General features: G+C 37.9%; 1 protein-coding gene across 3 annotated transcripts in view; it reads right to left on the bottom strand.

The window, feature by feature from the left end:
- Nucleotides 1-3,701: 3,701 nt before the first annotated feature.
- The window catches only part of DROSHA (drosha ribonuclease III), a 74,592-nt gene continuing 52,394 nt past the window's right edge, over nt 3,702-25,899 (bottom strand). For all 3 annotated transcript variants that reach the window (XM_042806766.1, XM_032991916.2, XM_032991917.2), the window contains 11 exons: nt 24,407-24,509; nt 21,877-21,947; nt 20,729-20,773; nt 17,606-17,763; nt 16,659-16,764; nt 12,925-13,066; nt 11,849-11,931; nt 11,632-11,735; nt 9,509-9,601; nt 8,652-8,698; nt 3,702-5,677 (listed from right to left, as the gene is read on the bottom strand). In XM_042806766.1, the coding sequence (XP_042662700.1) occupies nt 5,547-5,677; nt 8,652-8,698; nt 9,509-9,601; nt 11,632-11,735; nt 11,849-11,931; nt 12,925-13,066; nt 16,659-16,764; nt 17,606-17,763; nt 20,729-20,773; nt 21,877-21,947; nt 24,407-24,509 (1,083 nt within the window). In that variant the 3' untranslated portion in view covers nt 3,702-5,546. The remainder of the gene's footprint in view (nt 5,678-8,651; nt 8,699-9,508; nt 9,602-11,631; nt 11,736-11,848; nt 11,932-12,924; nt 13,067-16,658; nt 16,765-17,605; nt 17,764-20,728; nt 20,774-21,876; nt 21,948-24,406; nt 24,510-25,899) is intronic.

Genomic DNA, 25,899 nt, shown 5'->3' with positions numbered 1-25,899 from the left:
TGAGCTGCTTCTGCCGCCAGTAACAGTTCACATTTTGTCAGCTCCAGAGTCTGTCCATTGCTAATGGATTACTTTTACAATGTCTGCTGTAAGTGGAAGTTTATTTATTCACTTTTTCTAAAAAGGTGTACAAGCAACACACTGTTTGGGCTCTGGCTTCTCATTAGTCCCCCGTTTTAGAGAGCTTCTTGATCATTGCTTCCCAACATTCCGCAGGAAAGAGAGATGAGGGTGACAGATGCCCAGCCTGCATGGCCAAGTTCTCTTTTTCTCCCTCAAAGACACCCTCAGGCATGGAAAGAGAAGCACACCATGCTTTCGAAGAGAAGAAGATACTTAATCCACAGACTAGGGCACCTACTGGACGAGGCATCGCTGCCCTACCGCAGACCTCCTGAGGCCTGGACCCAGGTGACCATTTTGTCCTTGTTTTCATCTCTCAGCAATCAAATAAACCGTCCCTTATTCCCTCCCACAGGTGCTGCGAAGAGCAACAGAATCATATGCTTGAAGCATTCAGCTATGATTATATTGTAAATCACAGGTATAAGATTTATATCCTTATGAAAGACTTTAAGGAATGCAGTGGGGATTTAGACAAAGGGAAATATACCTAGTTAGCAAGGTTTTGGGTGTAATATGACACTCCCTTTGTTATCTGTAGCAAGCACATGAAGAAAAGAGCCTCCGAGGTAAACCTGCTCCCCGATAGATAGGGAAATCTGAGTGGCTGGAGCACGTAACCTATTTCATCTTAGGACCCCAGAAGAATCCGTGAAATTTGAGGGTACCTGAAAAACCAGGCATGGAAACAAAAAATCCAGGACAGCTGTAGAAGATAGCAACTCTTTTCGTTGTCTTTGAGCAGTCCTTGTCTTCTGACTTTTAGAAGAGGGGAGATATTTCCTTTAATTTCTCTTCACAGACTTGGCCTACCTGTTCTGGCTGAATTGCTTTAAAGAAGGAATCCAGAGAAGCACTACCGAGATGTGAGTGATGGTCTTACCCAATGTTTCATTGCTAGGTAGACTCAGTATGTCCATAAACATGAACAATTTGCTAAGAAACACACCATCTGTAACTCAGGCTGGGAACACAAAACACATCAGAATATGAGGGAAGAAAACATTGTAAAATGCTTTAAAAAAGTCATTCTCACTAAAAGAAAAATCTCCACCTTGCCACTTTGAAGTGACCAGTACACTTCCAGATTTAATTAGCATACTCATACGAAGAGAAATTACGTCTTCAAAATACAGGTACCTATTTTTCAGCAGTAGATTGTCTAATGAGCATCTCTGCAATAAGAACAAATGGTATTGAGATGTGTCCATGACAGATCCGATTCCCTACTCCACCTACCATATTGTTATGACAATGTTTTTTGTTAGTCTAATAAGTAAATGCAAGTTCATTATGCAGCCACCAGTTTATTTTGCAGCTGTTTTCCAGGTTATTCACTGTATTTGCTTTACTATGAATGAAACAACAGACAGCAGAATCCAGAATGCCTGTCCCCTAACACCATGGCTTACTGGCCAAGAATAATTACCAGCACCAATGATGAGATGTGTCATATTTCATTTCTGAGCCTGTTCACAGCAAGATGTCAGTCATTCCAAGAGCTAAACATTTAGTCTTGCAGGCAACAGAAGACAGAGCACAGCACTCTTCAACTGTTAAGTTTCCGCTACAATTTCAGGGAACAAAACTGGAACAACTTTCTCATTATTATTCCCAGGCAAAACTATTTCAAATGCTCAATGGCAAATATATAACCTGTGGATGGAGGTGGGAAAAGGGGAGAAGCAGGGTGGGATGTATGGGTCACAGAAATTTGATACAGATGGTATTGAGATAAAAGACAGTGCACAATGGTACAGTGTAGATGATCAACTCCCTAAGCTCTTATACAGCTTTACCAAGCTCCAACAAACAGAAACTTTTTACGAGTGAACCGATTACCTCATTTAAATATGTAGCCTGTATAATCAGAGTCTTTCAAGTAGGGTGACAGACGATCAGGATTTGCCTTTTGATCTTTCCAAATTGTTTTAGCAAGTAACAACTATGCCCGAAGTCTTTTCTGGAAAACTTTATTACCAGCAATGTTTACAACAGCCTTAGAGACCAAGGTTCTCTGAGAATCACTGTTAAATAATCTTCCAGAAACAGAAACCTTACAAAGCAAACTTAGGCTCTGCAAAGAACAATGAATTTTATGTTGTCGATTAAAACTCCTCCTGAAATGAGTTGCAATTCTATTCAATGCTCTGTGCATATGTAAATTAAAGAAAGAGGGGAAAGGGGGGAAAGGGGGGAAAGGGGGGAAAGGGGGGAAAGGGGGGAAAGGGGGGAAAGGGGGGAAAGGGGGGAAAGGGGGGAAAGGGGGGAAAGGGGGGAAAGGGGGGAAAGGGGGGAAAGGGGGGAAAGGGGGGAAAGGGGGGAAAGGGGGGAAAGGGACATGCTTTCACAGGATCTGCTGGATCAACAGAGAAGTCAGTCTTGTTCTTCAGTCATCTACTTGTACCCAAATCAAGTCAAGTGATCTTGCATGAGAACCTCTGAAGAAGAACAGATCACGCTCCGGAGCAATTGAAAAAGGACCTTACTTTATCAGCAACCCAGAGACACCTTCACGTTTCCAAAAAAAAAGCAGCTGCAGTTGCCTAGGTATAAACTACAGTTGTTCTACTGATCAGCATGAGCTCAATAATCATATTTCCCAAATTTAGGCAACTTAAAGAAACAATTTTCTTTCCTTAGTGTGTGTTATAAAGGACTGTGTTCACATTACATATTCTATGTATCTCCTTAAATTATCAGAAACATTCACAACCATTGTTTTTTAGACAGTATGCACACAAAAAGACACCATGGTTTTGACAAAGGAAACGTGAATTTCTTTACCTTTTATCATGATTTCTGCCCTCAAGACAAGGAAAAAAAAAAATTTCTTCAGGCAGTCTTCCTAGCCCATGCTTATACAGTGAAAAAAGGGAAAATAACCCACTCATGAAAAAACGGTTATCATCTACATTTTATTGAGGAAGACCTAAAATTTATTAACTGTAGTAATGGAATGCAGAAATAATTTTTAAAGTTTGTTTGTTTTCAATCCATTTCTGGGTCAAAGAAGAAAAGAGAACAGTTCTGGGTTCCTCCCCCCAAACAGCATATCTAATAAATTCAATCAATTTTTATGCAAATTTTTATGAATAAGCTCACAGTCTTCTTACAGCTGAAAAGTGAAATTATGTATAGGAAGAATTAAAGTAATGTTAAACTGTGAGCTAAGAATTCCACTGGGGTACTCTGGTGATATCAGATATGAGAGAAGTTTGCAAAGCAACCATACACCTGAAAATGAAGTCACTGCACATTCTACTCGATAAACACATGAATCTGGTCACAGTAAAGAGGGAAGAATAAAACAATGGTGTATACAATTACCTTTAACCCTCTACCAATGCACCGTTTAAGCCTACTGCTAGAAGCAGATGGGCAATTATACAAAAGAATTTGAAATACAAAAGACTTGAGGGCAGGGGAGTTGTTGCTGCTTGCTTTTCAAGCCTGCTGCCATTCAGCTTTTTATTTAGACTGAAGCTATAAGGAGTTACAATAACATCTCAAAAGTCAAAGAACAGCGGCATCCAGCAGAGAGTAGCTCCTTGCCTTTAACTTGTTATTTTTATCCCCTCCTTTATATTTTAATGGTTTATTATCACTCTCTAAATTACAGAATGTTTGGTTTGCTTTTTGTCCATTTTTTTTCTCCTTTCATCCTCTGAAATGTATTTAAAGCAACAATCCATTAAAAAAAAGCAATCACAGAAGCTGGAGGAAGTGAGGTAGTGCTGTGGGGTCAAGTTTTTAAAAAACAACATTTAAGTGTATCTCACATTGCATGTGTACAAAAATGTGCTTATGAAACTACACGTATTGATTAGCTTAGAAGTGAAACTTTGGGAAGACATTTGGGCAGTCTGAACTTTTCAGCTACACTTGTGTCTACTTTGGCACCTGCAATAAAGTGCTTTCATGGATGCCCATCACACAGCTAAAGAAAGGTGCTTCAGACAACTGCTGAATTAGTTGCTCAGCGCAGTGTGGCCATTAGGCAAAAGTTTTCTTTCAGGAGTCTGTATGAATTCTTTGGGCCAGACTTGTGCATCCATGCTCATGAAGCTGCCTGGTATCTTATCACATCTATCTGTGCTACTCACATCTGGAAAGATGCGTAAATGACTCATGAAAAAGGATCTGAAGCAGTAATAAGATGCACAGTTGAGGAAAACAAGAGCTGTATCTTGTTTCACCTATTGGAAAAGAAAGCTAGAGAAATGACTACACAGTATTTACTAAGGGACTGTTTTAACTAATAACTCAGCATAATGGAAATGGATGGCTTGAAGCAGGAAAATGAAAAGTATGAACAACACACCAACATCTACAATGAACCAGATAACCAGTGGAAAAAAACACCAATAGACGAAGTGGATGTTCCACTTTTGGTACCATTCAGAGCTTTTATAGAAGAAACATCTGTCTCTCTAATACAAGCCCCAGGCACCAAAAATCAAGGAAACTGGGTAACTTAAAACTGTATGCCACCTTTGAACTATACCTTGGGGACAAAGTCTTCCTTTGTATGCAAACAGTTTGCAATGAACCTATCTGGAACAGCACCTTTATGGAGTTTCTAATACACCATGTAACTGTTATGGTCACACTGGTATCTTCTGGACAAAGGAAACCATTAAAGTAGACACCAGTTTGAAAGAACAAGAAGTTGAGAATGATGCTAAACTTGTAAACTCAGTACATTTTCTGTGAAAAAAGTTGTTATTCTATTGCTTCATAATTACCTTTCTTTTCTTTTTCTTAGAGTTTTATTATACAGATTTAAAGACAAAACCCCCTAAAGTTCCACACACACCTGTGTCACATTCCAGATGTGGAATCCACTGTTTAAAACAAAACTGAGTATCTCCTTTGTTTAAATTACTCTATCAGTTTCTGTAAAAGGACCTGAAGTTTATGGCTCTGGTGTAGCAGAGTCAAGAATTACATTTAGCTGCAAAACTTGTTAGGCACATGCTTAAGTGCTCTGCTGAATTAGTTTCTCATAACACTTTCCCCCTCCACGGTGGAGTTCATGCAATAACTTTGCTTGTCACTGACAAAACAGCATTTGGATATAGGAGACAACTGTTAAACAGCTTTTCCTCCTACAGGCTTTTGAAATTAATACTTTATTACTTCATACAAGACAGTAAAAATAATAAAAATAATCCCACAATTTTTCATAAAAATTAAAAGGATTTAAAACCAAATGTTAATAAAAAGCCAAACAAACTTTGCACTTAAAACCAAAGAAATACTATATATACACACGCTTTTTAAAGAAGAGATTATGGTTTTCTATTTGATATCAACAGGCACTCTTCATTCATCATCTGCAAGAAACTAGGTTAGGTCTCTGTAGGCCACAGTCAGAGTTATTAAGTAAGTAAATATGCCACTGCTTCTGTGCCCTCCTTTTATTTCCTTGCTTCTTCAGTCTCATCTGGCTCTCTCTCTTGATGCTCTCTTTCCCACCTCATTTCTTTCAACTCTTGTCTGTACTTCCGTTCAATGAACCGTTTCTGATGGGCCATCTGGGGAAAGTTATCTGACACAAGGAGAAATATTTTACATTAATAAACAAACTGGTAACACAGAAAGACTCAGTTTTTTGTTTTGGTTTTGTTTTTTCTTTTTTTTTTTTTTTTTTAAAAAAAAAAAACTTAAATGAGATTAGGGGTAGGGGGGAATAACATTATTACCATTTTAACTCATTTATTTCTAATAATCCATAGTAAATCAGGATTGTGTCTCGTAAGACTTTGGTTTCTTTGTGTTTTCCGCATCTGCTTCCCTTGCTACAAAGCACTGACAAATCTAATACCGTCACAAAAATAAAATATAAAATCCTGGTATAGCAACACAGCCAGGTATTACCTGGATTTTACATTCTGTTCCCTTAGCAACAGGTGGTCGATACTGAAAGACGAATGTGAGACTACTGTCAGTGCTGTCAGGGCTTTTTGTCTTGTTCTCACTCCAAAATTTATGAGCCACCAGTTCCAAGCATCATACAGATGTTTCCATTATTATTATTTTAGACCACGCAGAATCCACTAGATGCCCCACATTATGGCAGGGTTCCTAATGGGAAAGTAATAGTGTAACAAAATGGAATGCAGTAAAATCTGTTCCTGAAAAAGTTAATGCTTGGATATGTACCAGAATACAGCCTTAGCACAGCCTAAGAGCGTGGATGAGTGAAGACTGGCTAAAACAGACTAGACAAGGCTGAGGTGATAGAGAAATGGCTAGGAGGATGGATGCTTCTGATTTCAGACATTTGTCCATTGGCTGGTATGTATGTACACTAGTTAGAATGGAGGCTGTAAAACCAGCTTATATAATTGATCAGAATTGCTCTCAATTTAGTGCACAGCTGACAGAGTATGACATTTTCTGCATGAGCAGGGTGCTGACATTCATCGGTGTCTCTGTGCTGCAGACCTGCACCCTCCAGTTGGTCAGAAAACGAAGAGGTGGTAGAGTACATGGCAGACTGCAGCTGGGGGTAAATCCTGCTGGGATCACACAGAGCTCTGGGATCAGCACTGGCTACCTACCTGTGTCCGAGATGAATGCAAAGGTTACTACACTGACCTTTAAAGTCATAAGCAAATTTGGGAGATGTCTGTCTCAGCAAAGGACTGCTCTCTCTCTAGCTGGCTACCATGAGAATTCACCTGAGGCTCCTCAGGGAGGAGTCCCTTGGCACCAAGCATTTTCCTTCTCTTTCTGGGTCCCAGGCAGCACAGATTTGTTCAGCTAGAAAACACGGTGCAGAAGCCACATAATCTGCAGGAGTTTGTGATAGAGCAGAATGACTTTCTACTACTTCGTTTGACTGGCTGGTGAAATTTGTGCCTCATATTATATACTACAGGAATAAATTTTATTCATCAGTTATTTACAATGCAGGCATAGGAGGGTGTATTTATTTAAACCAGAAAGCAATCTCAACAAAAGAAAATCGTTTTTAAAAAGGCTGTTGTTTTTAAAAACACTAGTGCTTTGTTTAATGGAGTTCTGGGATATTTTGTTGCTCATGTGCACCATAAAACGAACATCGGATTTTCAGCACTGTGACGGTAAAGTGATTCTTTAAGAAATCTGAAGAACTTGGCTTGATAGCAAGCTGTTTGTTTATAATCCATTTAAGATGTTGAGAAGGAAATTTATGTAGTAAACTCATCATGGCTATCATATATATAAACATGTACACAAAAACTACTTTTACTTGAAGTTAGCCACTTATGCATTAAAAAAATAAACAAAAGACTCCACTCCACAAAGATATATATAATAGAACAGTTGCCCACAGGGGCTGTGGAGCCTCCACCCCTAAAGACAGTCAAAATTTGACTGGCAAGGCACTGAGAAACATGACCTAACTTGAGAGTTGGCTCTGTTTTGAGGGGGGGTTGGAGTAGAGACCTCTAGAGGTCTATGGTATTCAAACAAATACGTGTCAGAAAAGAGCTGTGAAGTCCTTGGACTTATAGGAGATGAAGCTCACCGCTCTCTGAGTAGAGATACAGTCACGTGAAAAAACATTCTAAGAAAACTTCAGTAATGTATTGCAGATCTTCAGTGGAGAAAGGAAGTTACATTTTCCTACTTGTCAAATTTATCAGTGGTATGAAGTATATGCCTAAGGGATGGGTATAAAAAAAACTTTCTGAATTACAGGGGTTCATTGTCTTCTGAAATTTTTAAGCCCAGGGATTTCCAGATGTAGAGATAACACATTAAAAACCTCTGGCATCTGAGGAACTGCATGTCTTTGAATTAAATGAAAAAAATGTTCCTTCCCATGTTCTTCTCAATAAAGCACTTCTGCCACATGAAATGCTTGTAAACTATTTGGCTTACAGTACATCGACACCTGGCACTTTAACTAAACTGACCCGAGTTCTTTTGTATAAGAAGTTTGCATACACTTATTCCTTTCATATCTGAGACTCCATTGCAATGAAGGACTGCTCCCACACTGGCTATCCTGTGCGTAATTTTGAGATGCATACACAGATCACTGGATCCTCAGCTGATATAAGGTGTTCTTAACAGATAAATATTGACTTACATTGGCCAGATTTTAGCCTAGTTTACTGTATAATCTAAGCTCAAATTTTATTTTCTACATCAGCAACTGAAAAGTAATTTTCCTCCTCCCCTAAATTAGAGGATGAGACAACCACACTGTCAGAGACCAAGCAGTCTTATCCCACTGCATATTTAAGCATGAAAAATCTTAATGACGCTTAACTGCACAGGGCTCCCTCTGAGTTGCAATCTCTGTAGCTGATCAACTCCCTTTTAAAATATGCCAGGTATCATATTAACTTCAGCTGTTGGAAAATTGTCTTGAAAGTACTGAAAGGAAAATCTGCTGCTCAAAAGCTGACAGTATTCAACATACGCATTCTGTTCAAATCTTATCCCCCACAAAACCTACATCTCAGCTCACTACAGACCAAAGATGTAAGCTATAAATTATTTTATCTGTTGCCCAAATATCTTACATTTTTCAAGTGCGTCCATCGCAGCTCCCATTTCCGCTTGCTGAATACTGTGAGAGCCAAACAAAAGCATGTTACATGAGATACAAATTGTACAGAATAAACTAAAATTTCTGACAAAGTGGAACACCAGCTACTCTTCTGTAATAAAACTCTTCGGATAACCAGTAGCTAGTAAGTCCCAGAGTGTATGACATATCAGTCGTTCCATAAATATGTGAGCAATAGCACTAAAGCTCCAGTAGAATATTTTTAAGCTTGGATCAATAACAATAACAGAATATTCTAGTCCATTCTTCACTGAAGCATTTGCTTTTACTTGAGAGAAAAAAAGAACAAAATCAGAGGTGTGAACACTATAAAACCAGTGATATTTTTATATCCACCACCAGATTTAGTAGCAGAAAGTACGATGAGGTCTTTGGGGTTCATGGTTGAAGTCTTTGCAACTTTAGAAACTGTTCTAAATTGCCTAGAAGTAATAAGATCAGCAAAAACCCCAAACAACTGCGAACCTTGCACCGTTAACTTACCAGCTTAAGATGGACAGTAATCCAGTAGCAAAGCTAAAGTCACTATTTCCCAGAAGTTATCTGCAGTTTCTAGTCTGAGAGCCACAAATCGTTTAGCATTGCTAGCCACCTTGTAGGCAGGTTCATAAAAAAAAAAACTTAAGACCCAAAAGTGTACAGACGTTGAACCCTTCAGGCGTTCCTGAGGCAGAAACTCAGAATAGGCTGAAGAAGGCTCTGTAGCTTTCCATTGCTAAGGTCAACCACACACTTGTTTATCTCCACGGTTAGTCATTTTGGACAGTCACACTCAAACTTCAACACAATGTAATTAATTTTTCACTATACCTTGGGCCTTTACCACATCCGATTCTTTCACCTTTGAAGTAAACGGCTACTGTGTAAGTCCTGGCATGAGATGGTCCCACCGTCTGCAAAGTCCTGAAATAAGAAAGGTATGATTTATTCAAGCAGGAAGTATTAAAAAACAGAATCTGTTTGTGGCACATACATCACCAAGCTTTCAGTCTGGTCAATACATATAGTGGAATTAGTGCAAAGCACAGATCAAGGGTTGAAAGATGCCTGTATAAATCACACTAACCCACAGATTACGAGTATGGTGTGCAATAAAAAGGAGAAATTTCCATAAAATGCACCTTGTTTATATTGGTTATATTTATTCCTCTGGCTTCACTCCGGAGCACCACAAGAAAATTAAAACTTTAACCTATAAGCAAAAATGCAAACTATATACAAAGTGCTTAAACACTTGTAATAAAGTCATATAAATTGTGTGTAGTTGTGCAATTGTAAATAATCACGCCACTATGATTATTGTGTGGACTAAAATTTTAGTCCTTGAGAGCAATGCAGTTAGCAAGGTTTAAAAGGACTTTATATTGGACTTGGTAGCTCTCTAAATATTCAATTATCGCAGTACAAAAAAAATTTTCCATCAGCTTTGAAAAGTTACATTTTTTCACAAAACAAACTTCCAATTTGAGCTAATGTCTAGGATATGCATCAACAACCATTTAAAGAGGAAAAAAGATAATTGCCTAGACATGCAATGAATTGCTGCTTCTGCTGTTTCTTCCTGCTGTCCCAAATCTCTACCCACTGTTAGCTCAAGTTCTGTCCACTCCCTTGTTTATTTCTGGAAGGAGCACCAATTTCACATCAATTTTAAAAGTATCTAACTATAGTACTCTGTGTGCTGTGACAAGAGTAAATAAAACCCATCCAAATATAAAAGCAGTAGTACTGACTGCAGTGAAACAGACAACCCCAAGAAAAGGAATTTAACAAGATAATAGGAAGATAACAGCATATTACTATCTCTAAGCTGTACTATAAAAATCAATTTATCATCACAGCAAAACAAAACCAACATTTGGTACTTGATACTCAGTGGGTTTTATGAGAATCAGGAATTGTTTTTATTGTATTTATCTTCCTCACTCAAACAAAGCTGTGAGCACTCATACAGAGACTCTGAGGAGTCACATTTGCAGAGCACCAGTTGCAGTGTTAAAGCAAATACATTTCTGAAGTGCACTCTTTGTCACTAGAACTAAACTGCTACATTTCATTGAAAACTTTACTTCAGTAAATGTGACAAACAGACTCTCGTTCTTCATACCTTTTTCATAAAATAATGCCAACAACACAAGCCTAGAACTTTCATAGCCTTTCTCTCTTCTTCTGGGGGCTGCCATTGGACCCATTCCTACATTAATTGAATGGATATGGACGCAATATACAATCTTAAGTTTATTCCTGACTCTTTGAAGCAGCTATTATGCAATTTTATAACTCCAAGAGAGAAGGGATATCCACCCCATCCAGCTTCAGCTATCTGAGGTGTACAAGTTAAGAGGTTCGTTGCCCTGAGCTCTTCTATCACTTAAACAGAAGGACATAAGTGGGCTGAATTATGCAGTGAAAATGTCCAAAACTTGTGCTGCTCTTCAGTGCCTGACTCAGTGGATTAGAAACAGAGTCTACAACAAGGATGTGTAACACAAGGCATTTATTATGTCTGAATAATAATGTAGAGTGTAGAGAAACTTCATACTACTACTGAAATAGTATGGAGGTATCTTGACTTCACATCCAAACAGCCATTGTTCCATTAATTTTATTTAAAATATTGCTATTCCTTACATTAAAAGAAGAACAAATATAGAATGATGTCAATTAAATACTCCATTTGAACATAAAAATTATATTTTCCCTTGGAACCAGACAAGGTAAAATGCCGCTTTTATCTTGTAACAGCTTAAAACACCTAAAACTTGAAAACATTAGTTCAACATTTTCCATCTTCAGGCAAAAAGAGAGTAGAAGGCTTGAATAACTACAGTAAAAACAAACTATGGTAAAAACGTAGGGTGACTGATAACATCTTCCTCCACGTACAAGACAGACTAATAATTAGCTTGTATCCATAAGATGCCCATTCTTACTTGTAAAGAGGAATGTCTGGCTCTTTTCCTTCTGTCCTGAGTGTCAAGCAGCACTGCTGAAGCTGAGATTTAGGATCATTCCAATCTTGATTTAAAATAAACTCCTGTAAGAAGTTAACAAATAAGTTTTTATGATTGAGAGATTGTGGTAAGAGTCCCAGACACAGTAATGTGTTAAAACATAGTGGCAGGAGAGTAGGAACCTGACAGATCTTACCTTTAGACGTGGAAAAAAGCATACGTTCATGAAAGTGTGAACATATTCCAAATCTTTATCAATGTACAGGGCAGCAATAAAGGCTTGGGGGAAAAAAAAACAACAACAAGTATTGTTATTCATCCAAGGAGAACATTAATGGCTTGCACTTTTAGAAACAAGTATCTCTGAGTACTCTAAAGCCATATTCAATTATGTTTCACAGCAGCGATCTGATGAGGTATTATTATCCTGCATGCACAGGAAAGAATAAAGTTGGCCAAGAGACTAAGTGACTTACCCAAATCCAGTCAGTCATTTAAAGAGCTAGAAACAACACTCAGCTCCTAATCTCACATTTTGACCAGGAGACCGTGGGTATTCACAAATAAATTACTACTGCATACCACAAAAAACTTTAGATATAAATCACTCCTCTTTGTGTGCTATTTCTATTTGCTTAGAGGATCTGGCATAAGCCAATGGGTCTGAATGGCTGACAAAATATATCAAAATAGACAAAATATATCAAAATATACAAAATACAGATTACCCTTCTTTGCTCAATCTTTATCAATGTTTCCACTTTCTTTGGAAAGAAAGTAGCACAAACTTCCATAAATGGACTAAAAATAATTTAATTTCCAGGTAGCTTTCTCTCTTGTAGAATGACCATTTTGAAACCTCCTAAAATGCAGTCAAATGAATCACAGAATATTCACCTGCTGAAGGAACTACTTTATCTTCCGACAGTGACAAGAACATATTCATGAAACACTGAAACGACTGTTAAATAGCTCAACTCCGACTACAAGCTTTAACTTTCTGGACGTGTTTTTGGTCTGGTCATCATGACCCCTTAATTTCTAAGCCTACAACTTTGTATCTGCAAGTATGTCTCCTTCATGCTTTCATACAGACTACAAAAATCTAGTCGAGTGTTCAAAAATCTGGCTTTCAGAGGTATAGGCATAATTAATTTGAAAGCTTGAACATATATTTTTAATAGTGATTTGGGGGATTTCTAATGGATTTCTTAAGCCCTGAGGAAAAAGAAATTGTGTAAGTACTAAGCTGTTATAACCAAATTAACTCACATTCCAAGAGGTCAGCCAAAGTCTTAGTTCGAAGAGCTACAGGTCTTTTTGTCTTGTCATTAGTGATGGCAAATTCCTGCATACCCAGCTCTTCTGCCACCTTGGCCTGTGTCCTGTTGTTCACCAAAGAGCTTCTCAACAACTGCAATGGAAAGAAGTTCCACTCAATGGCAACAATTAGCAATATCAAATTATGAAAGGTAGAGACAGCTGGGGAGAAAGTTACTTTTATCCTTGTAGCCTCTCACTCCTCTCAGTTTATTGACATTTTCTTTCAGCACACCTCAAATGATTTACATAAACACCTACTCATGCTTTCTACTGGTGATTTTTCCTTCTGTTTTGGTTCTTCTCACCAAATTTTATTTATTCTATAGGCATGTTACTTTTGTAGATATGCTTTGCTTATCTAAGCTAATCTGCATTTTTCTAATTTAAGCAATATACAATTATATATATTTTTCCACATGAAGCATAAACATACAATACCCTGGAGTCTATAGAACAGTGCCGTGTCCATCAAATAAAAAATAAATAGGCAGTAATTAAAACAAATGCACATTAAAGCAAGACAGTCTATTGGTTCAGAACAAGCAGATGAGGAAGTCACTCCTTTCATTTGGCCAGAGAAGAAAATGCATAGCAGGACAGCCTGTAAATATTTTTTGCTCTGCTGAAGGCAGTAGAGCTGAGACAATGTATCCCTGACAAAGATCTGGCTCTAACATTTTCAATATATGAAAATGTCCAGGACACCTGGTCCTCCAGCAGGGTTCCCTGAAATGCTTAACCCTGGACCTAGGCAGATTGCCTGAATAAACATAGAGCTCTTCCAAAGATACAATCCCGTGCAGTTTAAAGAAGTATTGTGGAATTTTAGGGTTTTGTACAATTTTCCAAACCCCCTGGTTACGGTAAGCTTTTTTCCTGTTTGTTTGCTTTTTTGCTTTAAATGAAACAACATTAATTTAAGAACTTAGGGATATTATAGGAGGTGGGGGTGAGAGGGAAAGAATGTCTCTCTTGTCCACTGTTAATGTGTAATCTAGAGTTGAGAAGCTGCATACACATTTTTTCTCTCTGTCTTCCATATCACATTTGCTCAGGTTATTAGATCCAAGCTATATGCTACCTGGCTCCAGCATGTCAACTGAGCTTATGAAAATCAAGATTTATTTGCTGCACTTGATACTTCATCTCTGACAACAGATAAATAAGGAACAGTATGTTCATAATTTGTTTGGCAATGATGTATGAAGCAGATACTCAGAATTTGATTTTCATAAACTAGGCTGACTGCAGATTATAACCTACCTCCCTAACCGCTGCTTAAACTCATCTTCTACTTGTTCCATTCCAAAATTCTTCCCTTTTATGTCCTTAAGATAAGTAAACAATGCTTTCCCCAACAAAATCTTAAGTACAATATGCCAGCTACAAGATAGAAGTGCAGTACCACATGACAAAAATCTGTTTCTTGTAACGGGAGAAGAAAGATCCCTTTTGCTGTGTTTGCAAAGTATTTATTTTGATGGGACCTGTAATCATGATTAGTAGTATCATTAAACAAAGAGCAACATATACCCTACACAGTGAATTAGAGGATGGAAAAAGAAAAGCCAGTTATGCTTCTAGCACTGTGGTTATCATCTTGGTCCATATTAGAATTTGCCTCCTTTACAAGCGTGATCTAGTAAGAAACAAAATTCCTCTTAATGATACAGGGAAGACATGCTACCTGTGTCTGCCCAGCAACGTTTTTAGAGCTAGTCTCTACTCTGGCAACACACAACCTGCATCATTGCAGATGCTGTAACATGTGACAGATGCTCAAGTGGAGCTTAACTCTAATTACTAAGCAATTTTATTTTTATTCTTCCATCTTCACACAGCATACCACTACCCATGACTGTAGCATAAGCCAGTATTAGGGAAGCTGTATTTTCCAACAGCCAACAAAATTTCATCCTCTTTTTTGGCAGATCAATTGGCTATCTCAAAATACATAGACAAGACTAAATTCTTCTCTCCTTTTCTTAAATATAGTTAATTTACAGATATATCTCCACAAGTAATCACTACACACTGGGAAGCCACTGCATTGCCAGTCAAGCGGAATCTCCCCATCCTTGACCAAAATTGTTCTCAACAGACACCATTTAGCCAATGTTCTGTTATTACTTTGAATGTAAATATGTTCCTGTTTCTCTTCAGATCCCACATCAGTCTCCTTTCTCACGTCTCGTTTCATTTGCCCTCAAATTTAAAAACATTCTAAAACAATTATTCTTTTCACTGTACACACATCCCCAGAGTTGAAATTTTATTCTAGGTATGCCTACTTCTCCACCTCTTTATTTGTTTTCAGCATCCATTCCACTCTAACTTTGTAGTTTTCCCATCAAACTTGGACTGTGCAACTTGTTCTACTTGTCAACTCACTAATTAAATTAAGCAACACGGAGACATTCTGATCACTGTTCTGAGCATTTACACCCATTAATAGCAGCATTTCATATACTTCCTGCCAAATAGTTCTTGAAAGATTTATTTTAACATAACAACACTGATGCCTGACATTCTGACATTCTTAAAAGTCACCTACAAAGCAAAAAAAAACCCACCAGTCTTGGATTTCTGCCTTATGTTTTTGTTTCTCTGAAGAATTAATATGGCAAGGCTCTTCTTCTAACTTCTACTTCAAAAGTTCAAGCTTTATCTACTCTGTCTCTTGAATGGTACAGAAGAATCTATACAAATGCAAAATAAACTTAAGAACTGCTGAAGAAAACTTAAAATTACTTTCAATCAGAGCATGTACTTTTTTTCTTGTAAACAGCTTTATCCCAGAAGACCCAAGAAACATATTCTTGAAATCACGTTGCCTGCTAGAGATTTAGCATCGCCATCCCTTTATTGATTTGAGAAAACTACTCCAAGTAGCCAACAAACCTACAGTGCTATTTCCTAATTTTAACCTGAAGACTCAACTCATATTCCTGATATATGTATTACTTTTTTATTCTAGTCCAAACTTGAAAACTAAGAAAAATTAAGTAAGTCCAAGAAAATTTCTTCCTCACAAAGCCACAGCTGGTCTAGCTGCAGCACTAAATGAAACATTCAGGAAAAAAACTACCTATGCTACCACCCTATGTTTAAAGTACTGTAAATTGCTGAAAGATCCACAAACTGGGTTGTTCAGAGACCATGAGAGGCTTAAAGGCTAGAGTAATCAATAACAGTTGACTACAACAATAGTAAAATTAAATTAAAAAGCTACCACAGGAGCTCCAGATTGAAGACAACATGAAAACCAGACTAAAACAGATTGTAAAAACTTATTATCGGGAAACATAATTCTGCCTGGTTGCAGGTTCAACAGACTAGAAGCCATGAAGAAAAAGTCATGTGACATGCTTACTTAAATAAATGGTTTAAAACACCCATCTTTAAATAAAAACTAGTCTTATCTCCCAATTTCGTCACTGACACCCTTAAAATTTTTGATCCATTTCACAGACAGAACAAAAATTATTGCACTGGGCTCATAAATCACTTTTTCCTATTCATTGAAGTGCTCATGACTTAAAATTAACAAAGCCTTATTAAGAGAAGTGGTTGCTGAGGCTTCTTTTATTAATCAATCCAGAATAATTCACTAGCTGCTCCCATAATTCCAGTCTCCATCCCACTCTTGCTCTTTTGGAAAGCATGATTGATGGCAGCCTCACCGTTAAGTGCCCTTCATGATGATCGGGGAAATGTATGAATAAATACTCTGTGGCTACCAACTGCATTATGGAGTCACCCAGGAATTCCATCCTCTGGTTGTGGCCTCTGAAAAATGAGACATCAATGCAGCAAAATCAATAAGCACTCAGGGAGGAAAAAACAAAACCAGCATGCACACACAAATTAAAATAGTGATCTGAAAGTGAGCCTCACTCATTTCCAAATGCACTTAAGACAATTTTGCAGTGTTAACCACATGAGACAAAAACACAGTTCATTACTGTTGTAACACCAACTTTCAGGGAGAATGAAAATCAGGATAGCTACATATAAACACAATTATTAGATCACAGATCTAGGATGAACTGAAGGAGAAGAGCAGTTGACACCAACTTTGTAATGGGATAAAGCCTTTACCTGAAATTTCTTATAAGAAAGTCAACTAATAAATGCAACAACTTCAACACAGAAAAAGGTCTGTCCATGCACTAGAAATAAAAGGATCAGGATTTAAACTCATGTGAGATCCTGGACTGGGTAACCACTGGTACGGCTCTACTGTTTCCTCTAGAACAGGGCCTGGCAGCTTTACACCCCACAGAACACAAGGGCTGCACTTGGACCAAACAGCATGATTTTACTTCTTTCCTCTGCCCAAATGTACCTTCACGTACATTTTGCTACTGCCTCAGGAGTGATGTGCAAGTATCAGTGATGCAGGAAGCTCAGAAGAAACAACAGGAGAGCACTCTGACAGCTTTGATAGTCTTTTGCAAGGTATCCACCGAGAGACAGCGTACTGAGCCAGGCAGGCTTGCGAACATAGCTGCTCTATTCTCTTCTGGAGAACAGATATAACATCTAGAGTTTGTTTACAAATAAAGCAATCTGGGATACTAACAGAAGGACCAACAGAGCTCCATGAGGACTCTTGCTGTGTACTCACAGAGTCAGATGGTTAAAGCCTACAGTTCTCAGAGTGAAAGCACGTGCTAGAAGACGAACGTGAGTAAAGATGACTCCAATTGCTTCCTCAAACTCTGTAAGCTTTTGAAGAACTGGAGAGGTCTCAATGAGTTGCCTGTCAGTATTGGACTCCTGCAGCTGTAAATAAAATGAAGTGCAAATAATGATAAACTGACACTGTTTCAGAACTTTTCAGAGAAGAGCAAGGCTTTTGTAAACCAAGGGCAAAGAATACAGTAAACAAGTTGTTCCATGGACAGCTGAACTGAGAAAACAGTTTCCTGTGGCTTTTTGTCTTGGATAATTACCACTCAAAGAAGATGTGAGCTCTGACATATGCATTTTTAATAGCTGAGGCATTTATAACACATTGCTTATATGGTCTTGTCTCTACATGTGGGTAGCACGGGCTACTTATTTTCACAAAACATGTACAATTGTAGGTGTCTGAGTTTTCTAGTATTATCACGTTTGCAACTGAGCAACAGATTAAAAAATTATTATAATAGGGCTGTCAGACTGACAGAATGTCAAGATGAGACAAAACCCAAATCTATTTCTCCAACTTTCCTTCAGTATCAAAAATCAAGAACAAATACTTAGTACAGGAAATTCAAAAGGGCACAATAACACAAGAAAACTAGAATTATCACTCTGGGTCAGGATCTTTTCTTATCAGTTTCTTGTTTGATGTCCTTGATGTGGTGACACCATTCAATGGCTTTTTGGAACTGGAAAATGGCTTAAGCATTTCCTCCAGCCACTCCTGGCATCTCTTTTATAGCTATGCCTTAGAGGATGAATCAGCCAGATAAGGATGCCTAAAGAAAAAGTAAGACTAGCCACAGTTCTTTAAAGTGGCTTTAAGATCTTTTTTGGTTTGTTGCCTCTCCCTTTTCTATTAATTAATTACATTAAATTTGTCTTCTTCCTTAAACACTACTGAGCTTTCAGCTGAAATTTTCATTGACCTACATATCCCAGCAACAAAATCCTATGCTTGGGTGATAATGATCAGTTTGGGGTTCAGTTGCATGTGGAGCTGAGACTGTTTTTGCTTCCTCATGCCTAGTCCTTTAAATTTACCTGCACAGAATTCCATCTGCTTTTTTACTCCATAGTTAGTCACTCTTGCATTCTTGCAATCAGAGTGCAATTCTTCACCTGCTGTTGTCCCTGCTACCCTGAATAAATTGATATTGTTAACAAACTGCTACCTCACTGCTCATCCTCTTCCCTAAGCTGTCGATGTGAACACCCTGTACTTCAGCAAAGATCCCTAGGGAAATCTGCCAGTGATCTCCATCCCTTGTAAGATGTGGTCATTTCACTCCTGTTCTTCATTTCTTAGGTTTCAGCCATTCCTTTACATTTTGTAAGGGTATGACAGTATTCACTTGGGTTGGTTTTTTTTTTTTTTTTTTTTTTAAACATATTTTTAAAAGCCTTTCATGAGTGCCTTTCCAACAGCTTCTTAGGAAACCCATCAGACAGTATCATCTGCATCATCGCATGCTTTTATGCCTTCTTTAAAATCTCCTATTCATTTGGGAGGCAGGACTTGTCTTTACATGTTGACTTTTCCTAAAGGGACCACATTTACCCAGGTGACCACTATTTTTTTCATCACTAATTCTACTGACTTGATGACTACCAAAAATAACGACTTCAGTTCTTTATATCTTACCCACAGCTTTTTTTTTTTTTTTTTTTTTTTTTTTTTTTTTAATTTGCAACTCACTTATCATTTTGTTATGGTAACTTTTAATAATTTTTAAAATTACATTTTTCAAGCTAGCTGTGCCCAAAGGCTAACCTGAACAGCCTGTGTTTCCCCTACTGGCAAGCAGAGAGCTAGGTTGGCTTCTGAGACATGGAAGAAAATAAATTTTCATCACACAAGGTAGTATCAAGAAATGATAAGCTGCATATACTATCTCCGATCTCTAAGCAGAGTCCAAGTCTTCTTTGTAACAGCAGAGATAAAAAGGTTAAATTGAAGAGAAAAGAAAGAAATCCAGAATAAGAATTTTCACGGGAGCTTGTGCTACCATGCAGGACAGCTGGTGCTGAATCTCAAAAGTTTATCTTCCCGTTAAGACTCTTTTTGTATTTACACTCACAGAGAGCTGGTCATAAAAACGCTTCGTGTGCACTGATTTGTTGCTGAAGATTTTGTCTATGTATCCATTGCAAAATCCTGACAAACATATGACACTTTTCAGATAGGAGCCTCAAAGCGACCTTCTGCTGGAAGGGTGCACAGTTTCAAAGGAGTCAAACTGACTGCACAAAACATCAGAGATTTGTCTGGACAAAAAGTACCTCTCAGATGTTCATATGACCCTGAAAAACTTACTAAGTGGATGACAATTTGAATACAGCTATTCTTGCAGCACCCCTGCACATCTGGAAAATGCTACCATGTTTGCTCTGAAGACAGGAGCTACAGTGCAAAGAGGCTCTGTGACTTGCTCTAGGTTTCCGCCAGAATTCAGTAAGGGAACAAGAACTGGGAAACCATTCTCCCAACTTCCAGCCTTGTAAACTTCCATTCGTCAATACATGGAGGATAAATGAGCCTTCAGACACCCTCATAATTTCAGTGTTTACTTGGTATTAAAGCTACTGGAATCACTGAAACAACCATGTTATCATTGCACACACACATCAAAAAAACTCTCAAATCCAGAATCGTACTCTTACTCCATTCAACTAATGTGCCTTCCTACTATTAAGGTTTCAGCCTTAATTTCAGGTCAACAAAACATGTACATAGATTGTTTTTATACCATTTTCCCCTAACTTCAAGAAGATGAACAAGAATCCACCAAAATGTTACCTCTCACTAGATTTATCATTTAAGCACAGTTATATATCAAACATGAGCCTAAGAAAGGTGAATGATTAATTCTCACAGAGACAGAGACTCATTTACTTAAAAATACCCACACCAAAGCCAAACACAAAAGCAAATATATATATTCCTTTGGCTACTTTCTAGCACAATTTCTGAGATGTCATTACAATGGAAATCTATGGAAAAGTACCCCTGAGAATAAAACAGAGCTATGAAATTTATTACAGAAAGGGATACACTTACTTGGAGTGGGTGTAGTGGATAATTAAGCCATACATCCCGCAGGTCCTGCAAACATTGAGAGATGCCTTTAATGCTCAAGGGAGTCATTTAACAAATTCCACAGTACTAAATAAAATGTCATTACTTGAAATACTGAACTATTTCAGATGCTGACTCTGCTTATTGCAAATTCAATAGTGCTGGCAAACTAATTTTTAAAATCATGTATTTGCTGTTCAAACTGCCTGTAGTTTTCCCAATTAGCTTGTGTCAAAGAGGTGGAAAAATCCTTGAACGAAATAGAATGTGGTTAAAGGAAGAAAAAGATTTATTTAAGCCTCAGGACTAACTTTATCTGCAAGTACTCCTCAATCGCAAGTTTGACTTCACCAAAGGCAAGGACTAAAAAAGGAAAAAAAAAAAAACAAACCCACACTTATTTTCTTCTATTTCATCTTCCTTCACTATAGGCACTGAACAGCAAATAAATACTGAGTTACAATAGCTTTCAAAATACTTTTATTTCTAATAAGCTTTGTCATTTCAGACTCAGAGACTTTCAAGAAAGAAAATACTGTATAATTCATTGCCTCATGACGGCCATGTGAATTGTCCCAGCAGTATGTACTGGTTACTTTCCTTAGCCATTATATAGGATAAATTCCAACTAACAGCGATCTAAGATACAGGGTACAAGAATGGATCAGACTTTTAATTATGCAATTGTGCAAATGTTAGATGAAATCCTCTGTATTTTCTTCAAATACATGTTTTTAAAACTTTTAGGGGTAGGATGATTTAATTGATGAAACAGGAATAGTCACTCTATCTGTGCATTATTTCCCCAAAGCATGGTGCCTGGGTGGACAGCACCCATCTCTGTTGTTAGAGCAGCACTTTGAATAGGAGCCTCTGGGTTTCCCACTCTGCCCACCCTTCCCAACCTAAGCCAACCAACAAACAGCACACCTGAGGAAACACCATAATTTTTTTGCCTGAACCAGTGCAGCTTGCTGCCCTAAACAGACTATGCTACATTCAGTTTCCAGGAAGTAAGTACAACAGATGTATTCCTGGTCATTTGTGATTCTCAGGTAAAACAATGGACAAGAAAGAATGCCTTCAGTTATTTTTAAAATGGAAGTCAACACATATAAACACACAAGTACCTTGTCATTGAAGAGTAAACGTCCAAATAATTGTTTTGCTTCTTCTAGGCTTCCCTCTAGATAAACAGCTCCTGCATGAGGGGACCAATGTCTAAGGTCAATACTGCATTAGTACTTAAAACATTACTAAGCACAGGAAAGTGCTTAGTAATGCCTTCATCTCCAGTACACTTATTTTTTAAAAGCATGCTTTCTGTAGTAATACCTAATTTTTTGAGAAATTTAAAGCGTATTAAACACCAATATAAATCAATGGTTATAAAATGCACAGAAAAACCTGAAATAGTTAAATCACTGATAGAAAATAATACATCCAAAGAGCAAAACTTAAACAAATTAGTCTAGCAGCAAACTATATCTAGGAGTAGCTTCCAGTAATCAGCTAACTGATACCACATACACAGATAGTGAAAAACATTAAGTACATTTCAATAGCTAGCAAATAACTTTCATTTATTCTGTACTTTCAACAATATTACATTCTGCATACAAATGATGTCAGGACTATTCCAAATCTCAGTGTCTCCCCAGTATCACAATACATTGTCTGAACTGGAAACTTCACCTCTGCATCTCTCAATTTCTGGAGATTACAGTATTCTTTCTCGTTTTCTTTTTTTTTTTTTTTATACTGCATATACTAGTCCTTCACATGTCCCTTAGTAACAAGCTCTGCAAAACTTGTGCTAGCATACTGTATTTTTCATGTGTACCATATACACTCTGTATCTGCACAGGCACTTTATAAAGTCAACACTTTGTCCTTTGATACTCTTTATAGGAGGTCTTCTGAAAATCTCAAACTAGTTCTTGTAAGCACATCTTTGTAAAAGCAAAGGGAATACACAGCTACACAAAGAACAGAGAAAGGCAGTCAGGGTTCCCATATACAGGGAGAACATGGTTTGCCTTGCTGTGTCTTTCCCTGCCTCTTTACTTTTAATTCCTCACTAGGTCAACTGCTTTCATTGGACTCTTTGGAGAACAGTTTGGGGATTTATAATAAGACTATTGGAGTCATATTATGAGAGCACAGAATTTCAAACAAGTCCTAGAGAGCCTGCTTGTACTTTTGATTATTTTCATCACAGGGGAGAAGCACCAGTCTTTTATAAAGGTTCTCAAGTAGGAGCACCAGACCCCACATATACTTTTATAGTCCCTTAACAAGCTCCCAGATTTTAGCTATGGCCCTGACAAAAATCTTATTGCTCAATTAAATCTGAATAACTTTGTATTGGAGGTTAAACAGTAAGCGTCTCTCTTAGCAAATCCCAGTGCTTGCCAAATAGTCCTGATCATTACATCCTAGACAAGCCGAAGTATATGAACAAAGCCACAGATACATATCTAGTGTTCCTTTCTGCTTGTTTTTTTATTTTTAAATTAAAGATCAAAGCACTCATGGAAAGTAAAATAGAGTTAACAAGAAAAGTCTTATTTCTTGATAAGACGAAATGCAATTTGGCCCAAGGCAGAACGCACAGAACTGCTGACATCTAAGTCAACTACAATCTATTTTTCAAAGCAGGAGAAAACGCTTTGGGAGCTTGTGTAGTATGTAAAGACCTGGATCAGGGCTAAACCATTCCCACAGCTAATATCATGTACAGTACATTTGCATGAATATGAAGCCACATCAGTGAGATTTAGCTTGTTTTGTGTATACAAACAAGTAAAGTTTTATAAAATATGCTATTTAAAATAGAGCTTGTGTGGATATAATGGATCAGATTTCTGCCTTACTGCTTGCTTATTTGGTAACTGTGGTCAGGCAGTCCTGATTTCTTCTCCAACATAAGGATATCAACTAGCACAACCAGTCACTAATTAGCATCTTAGTGCCCAACAGTGAATTTGACAAAACTCCCCTTCAGCCCCAGCTAGAGGGGTTTAGTAGCTTTATTACACCAGCAATGGCATATTGCCATGTTTTTTATTTGTAAGGAAAACACAAAGACCAAAAAATATTTAAGCAGCAAACGCCCTGTTTATTTCATAGAAGACGGTTAGCAGGGCACAGAGGAAGTGGGCTGGTGACTTGGTTGGGAGTGCCTGGTACATTCAGAAAGCAAGCTGCAGAGTTTAAAATTCAGGACTGAGTTACGACTCCACATTTTGCAGGTCTGCGCAAGTACTATTGGAAGCAGTGAACCTGCTCTTTTCCTGTCAGGCCACGGTGACTAAACTGCTCCTCTCAGACGACTGCAGGCAGCAGGCCACGGTGGCACACGAGAGGTGGAGCTGTGCATTGATGGACAGAAGTGCTGCGCCACAACAGTATGAAATGGGTGCATCTTCAGTGCATGGGAGGCAGGAATGGGCAGATGAGGTTTTTCACTGTATTACTGCACTCATCATGTTATACACACGGCGTATGTGCAGGAGATGGGAAGAGATGAAGATTTAAGAAGCTTTAATACCACCTACCCTTATTAACACTGCTCAACACAGACCCATATCTCCTCCATCACAGGCAACATGGCATGTAGACATATTAAAACATAACTGTCTGCACACACGTCTTTACCTATTAGGGCTTCAAAGCAGTTGGCCATGGCATGGCGGAGATCCGATTCCCTGCAAAGGTCTGGACCATGAGCATAAAGCATAAATCGATCTAGTTCCAGCTTCTGTACAATATGTGGAAAGAGTTAAAACCATGGCTTTAGAGGTATGAGAGAAGCAGTTCTAGTCACTAGAATTCAATTACACTATTATTATGCGGCAACTGGGTTTAAGGGAACTTTAAAGCTTTTCTCCACGGTTTCAGACATACGCTAAAATTAGAAGATTTTGTACTTGTTTACCACAGGCAAGCAACTAGAGTGTGATACCATGGGAAAGCTAGGAATTATCAAACCAAATTGTCAATGGAAGCCAGATCAAAACATGTTATTAGGGAGATTTAGGAATAAGTTCAAGTAAAGGGCTGAGGGTGTGACAGAAAAATATCCTGATAATGGCTGCGTGAGCAATGTGCCATGTTTTTTGTCAGTAGTTTGATCTCATGAGATTTGCCTTCAGAAATGCCAAAGGGACATTCAAAGGGAAGGGAATTTAAACTGAGGAAAACGATTTTGCCTACAAGAAGATGAAGTAGAACAGTGAAGAACTGGAACTCTGGTAGACAAAATCCACTGAACATCTGAGTGTCAACAAGTGGCAGTAACAAAAGTCTCTGGACACTGCAAGCAGAACACTGATATTTTAATCGGCAGTGCCACCTAGCTTTCTTTTTCCTTTCAAATGTTTATCACTAACATTCATCTGTTGCCTAAACCATAGTTCTGCTTGCCAGTCAGAATCTCGTGTAGTGAGTCAGATATCTTATATATGATAATTCTGCTATAGAAATGCTGGCAAGAGCTACTAAATTCTCTTTACATACTAATCTTTCTGACACAAAACTATTACTGAGATTTTTAAAGAAGAGATTTGTGCATCTTGCAAAGTTCATATGAGAACAGGTTCTTCCCAACTGGGTGTAAGTTTTTACTGACTAATTTCTCATTAACTTTCAACTTCATCCCCCTGGAGTATAATTAAGACTTAAAAGTGGAGACTAAGTTGTTTGAGGTGCATGGTTTAGGCATATTTCAATTTGAAAAAAGGGCTCTTCTATTTTCAATGAATGAGAGCCTATTCACTGCTCAGGAACACAGAGAATTACCACTCATGATGTTCCACTGAACTTTATAAAGTGCAGGGAGCACTTGTTAGAATCAACATAAAAGTGGAACATTAGTTGTTTTATATTGAATTTAAACTTCTTACAGATTACTGTCATTCATTCATTTTAACAGCTGGTGTTTGGGTGTTGGGGTGTATCCTCCACTTCCAGTGGCCTATCTCCATTTTTGAGGCTTACACTCATCTGTCTTTACATGTGTTCTGCTTCTCATTTTTTGATTGCAACACATTTCAGATTTTTTTTAAATTTCTGCTACAATGTCTCTTAGAAACTATAGAAATTTATTGTTTGATCCTCAGTTAAAACAGCATTCCACATCCACAAGAGAA

Source organism: Tyto alba, unplaced genomic scaffold, assembly GCF_018691265.1.
Source record: "Tyto alba isolate M040663 unplaced genomic scaffold, T.alba_DEE_v4.0 Super-Scaffold_48, whole genome shotgun sequence".
In the NCBI taxonomy this organism is placed as follows: domain Eukaryota; kingdom Metazoa; phylum Chordata; class Aves; order Strigiformes; family Tytonidae; genus Tyto; species Tyto alba.
The sequence above is the reverse complement of the archived record's forward strand: the minus strand, read 5'-3'. Positions and strand labels throughout refer to the sequence as shown.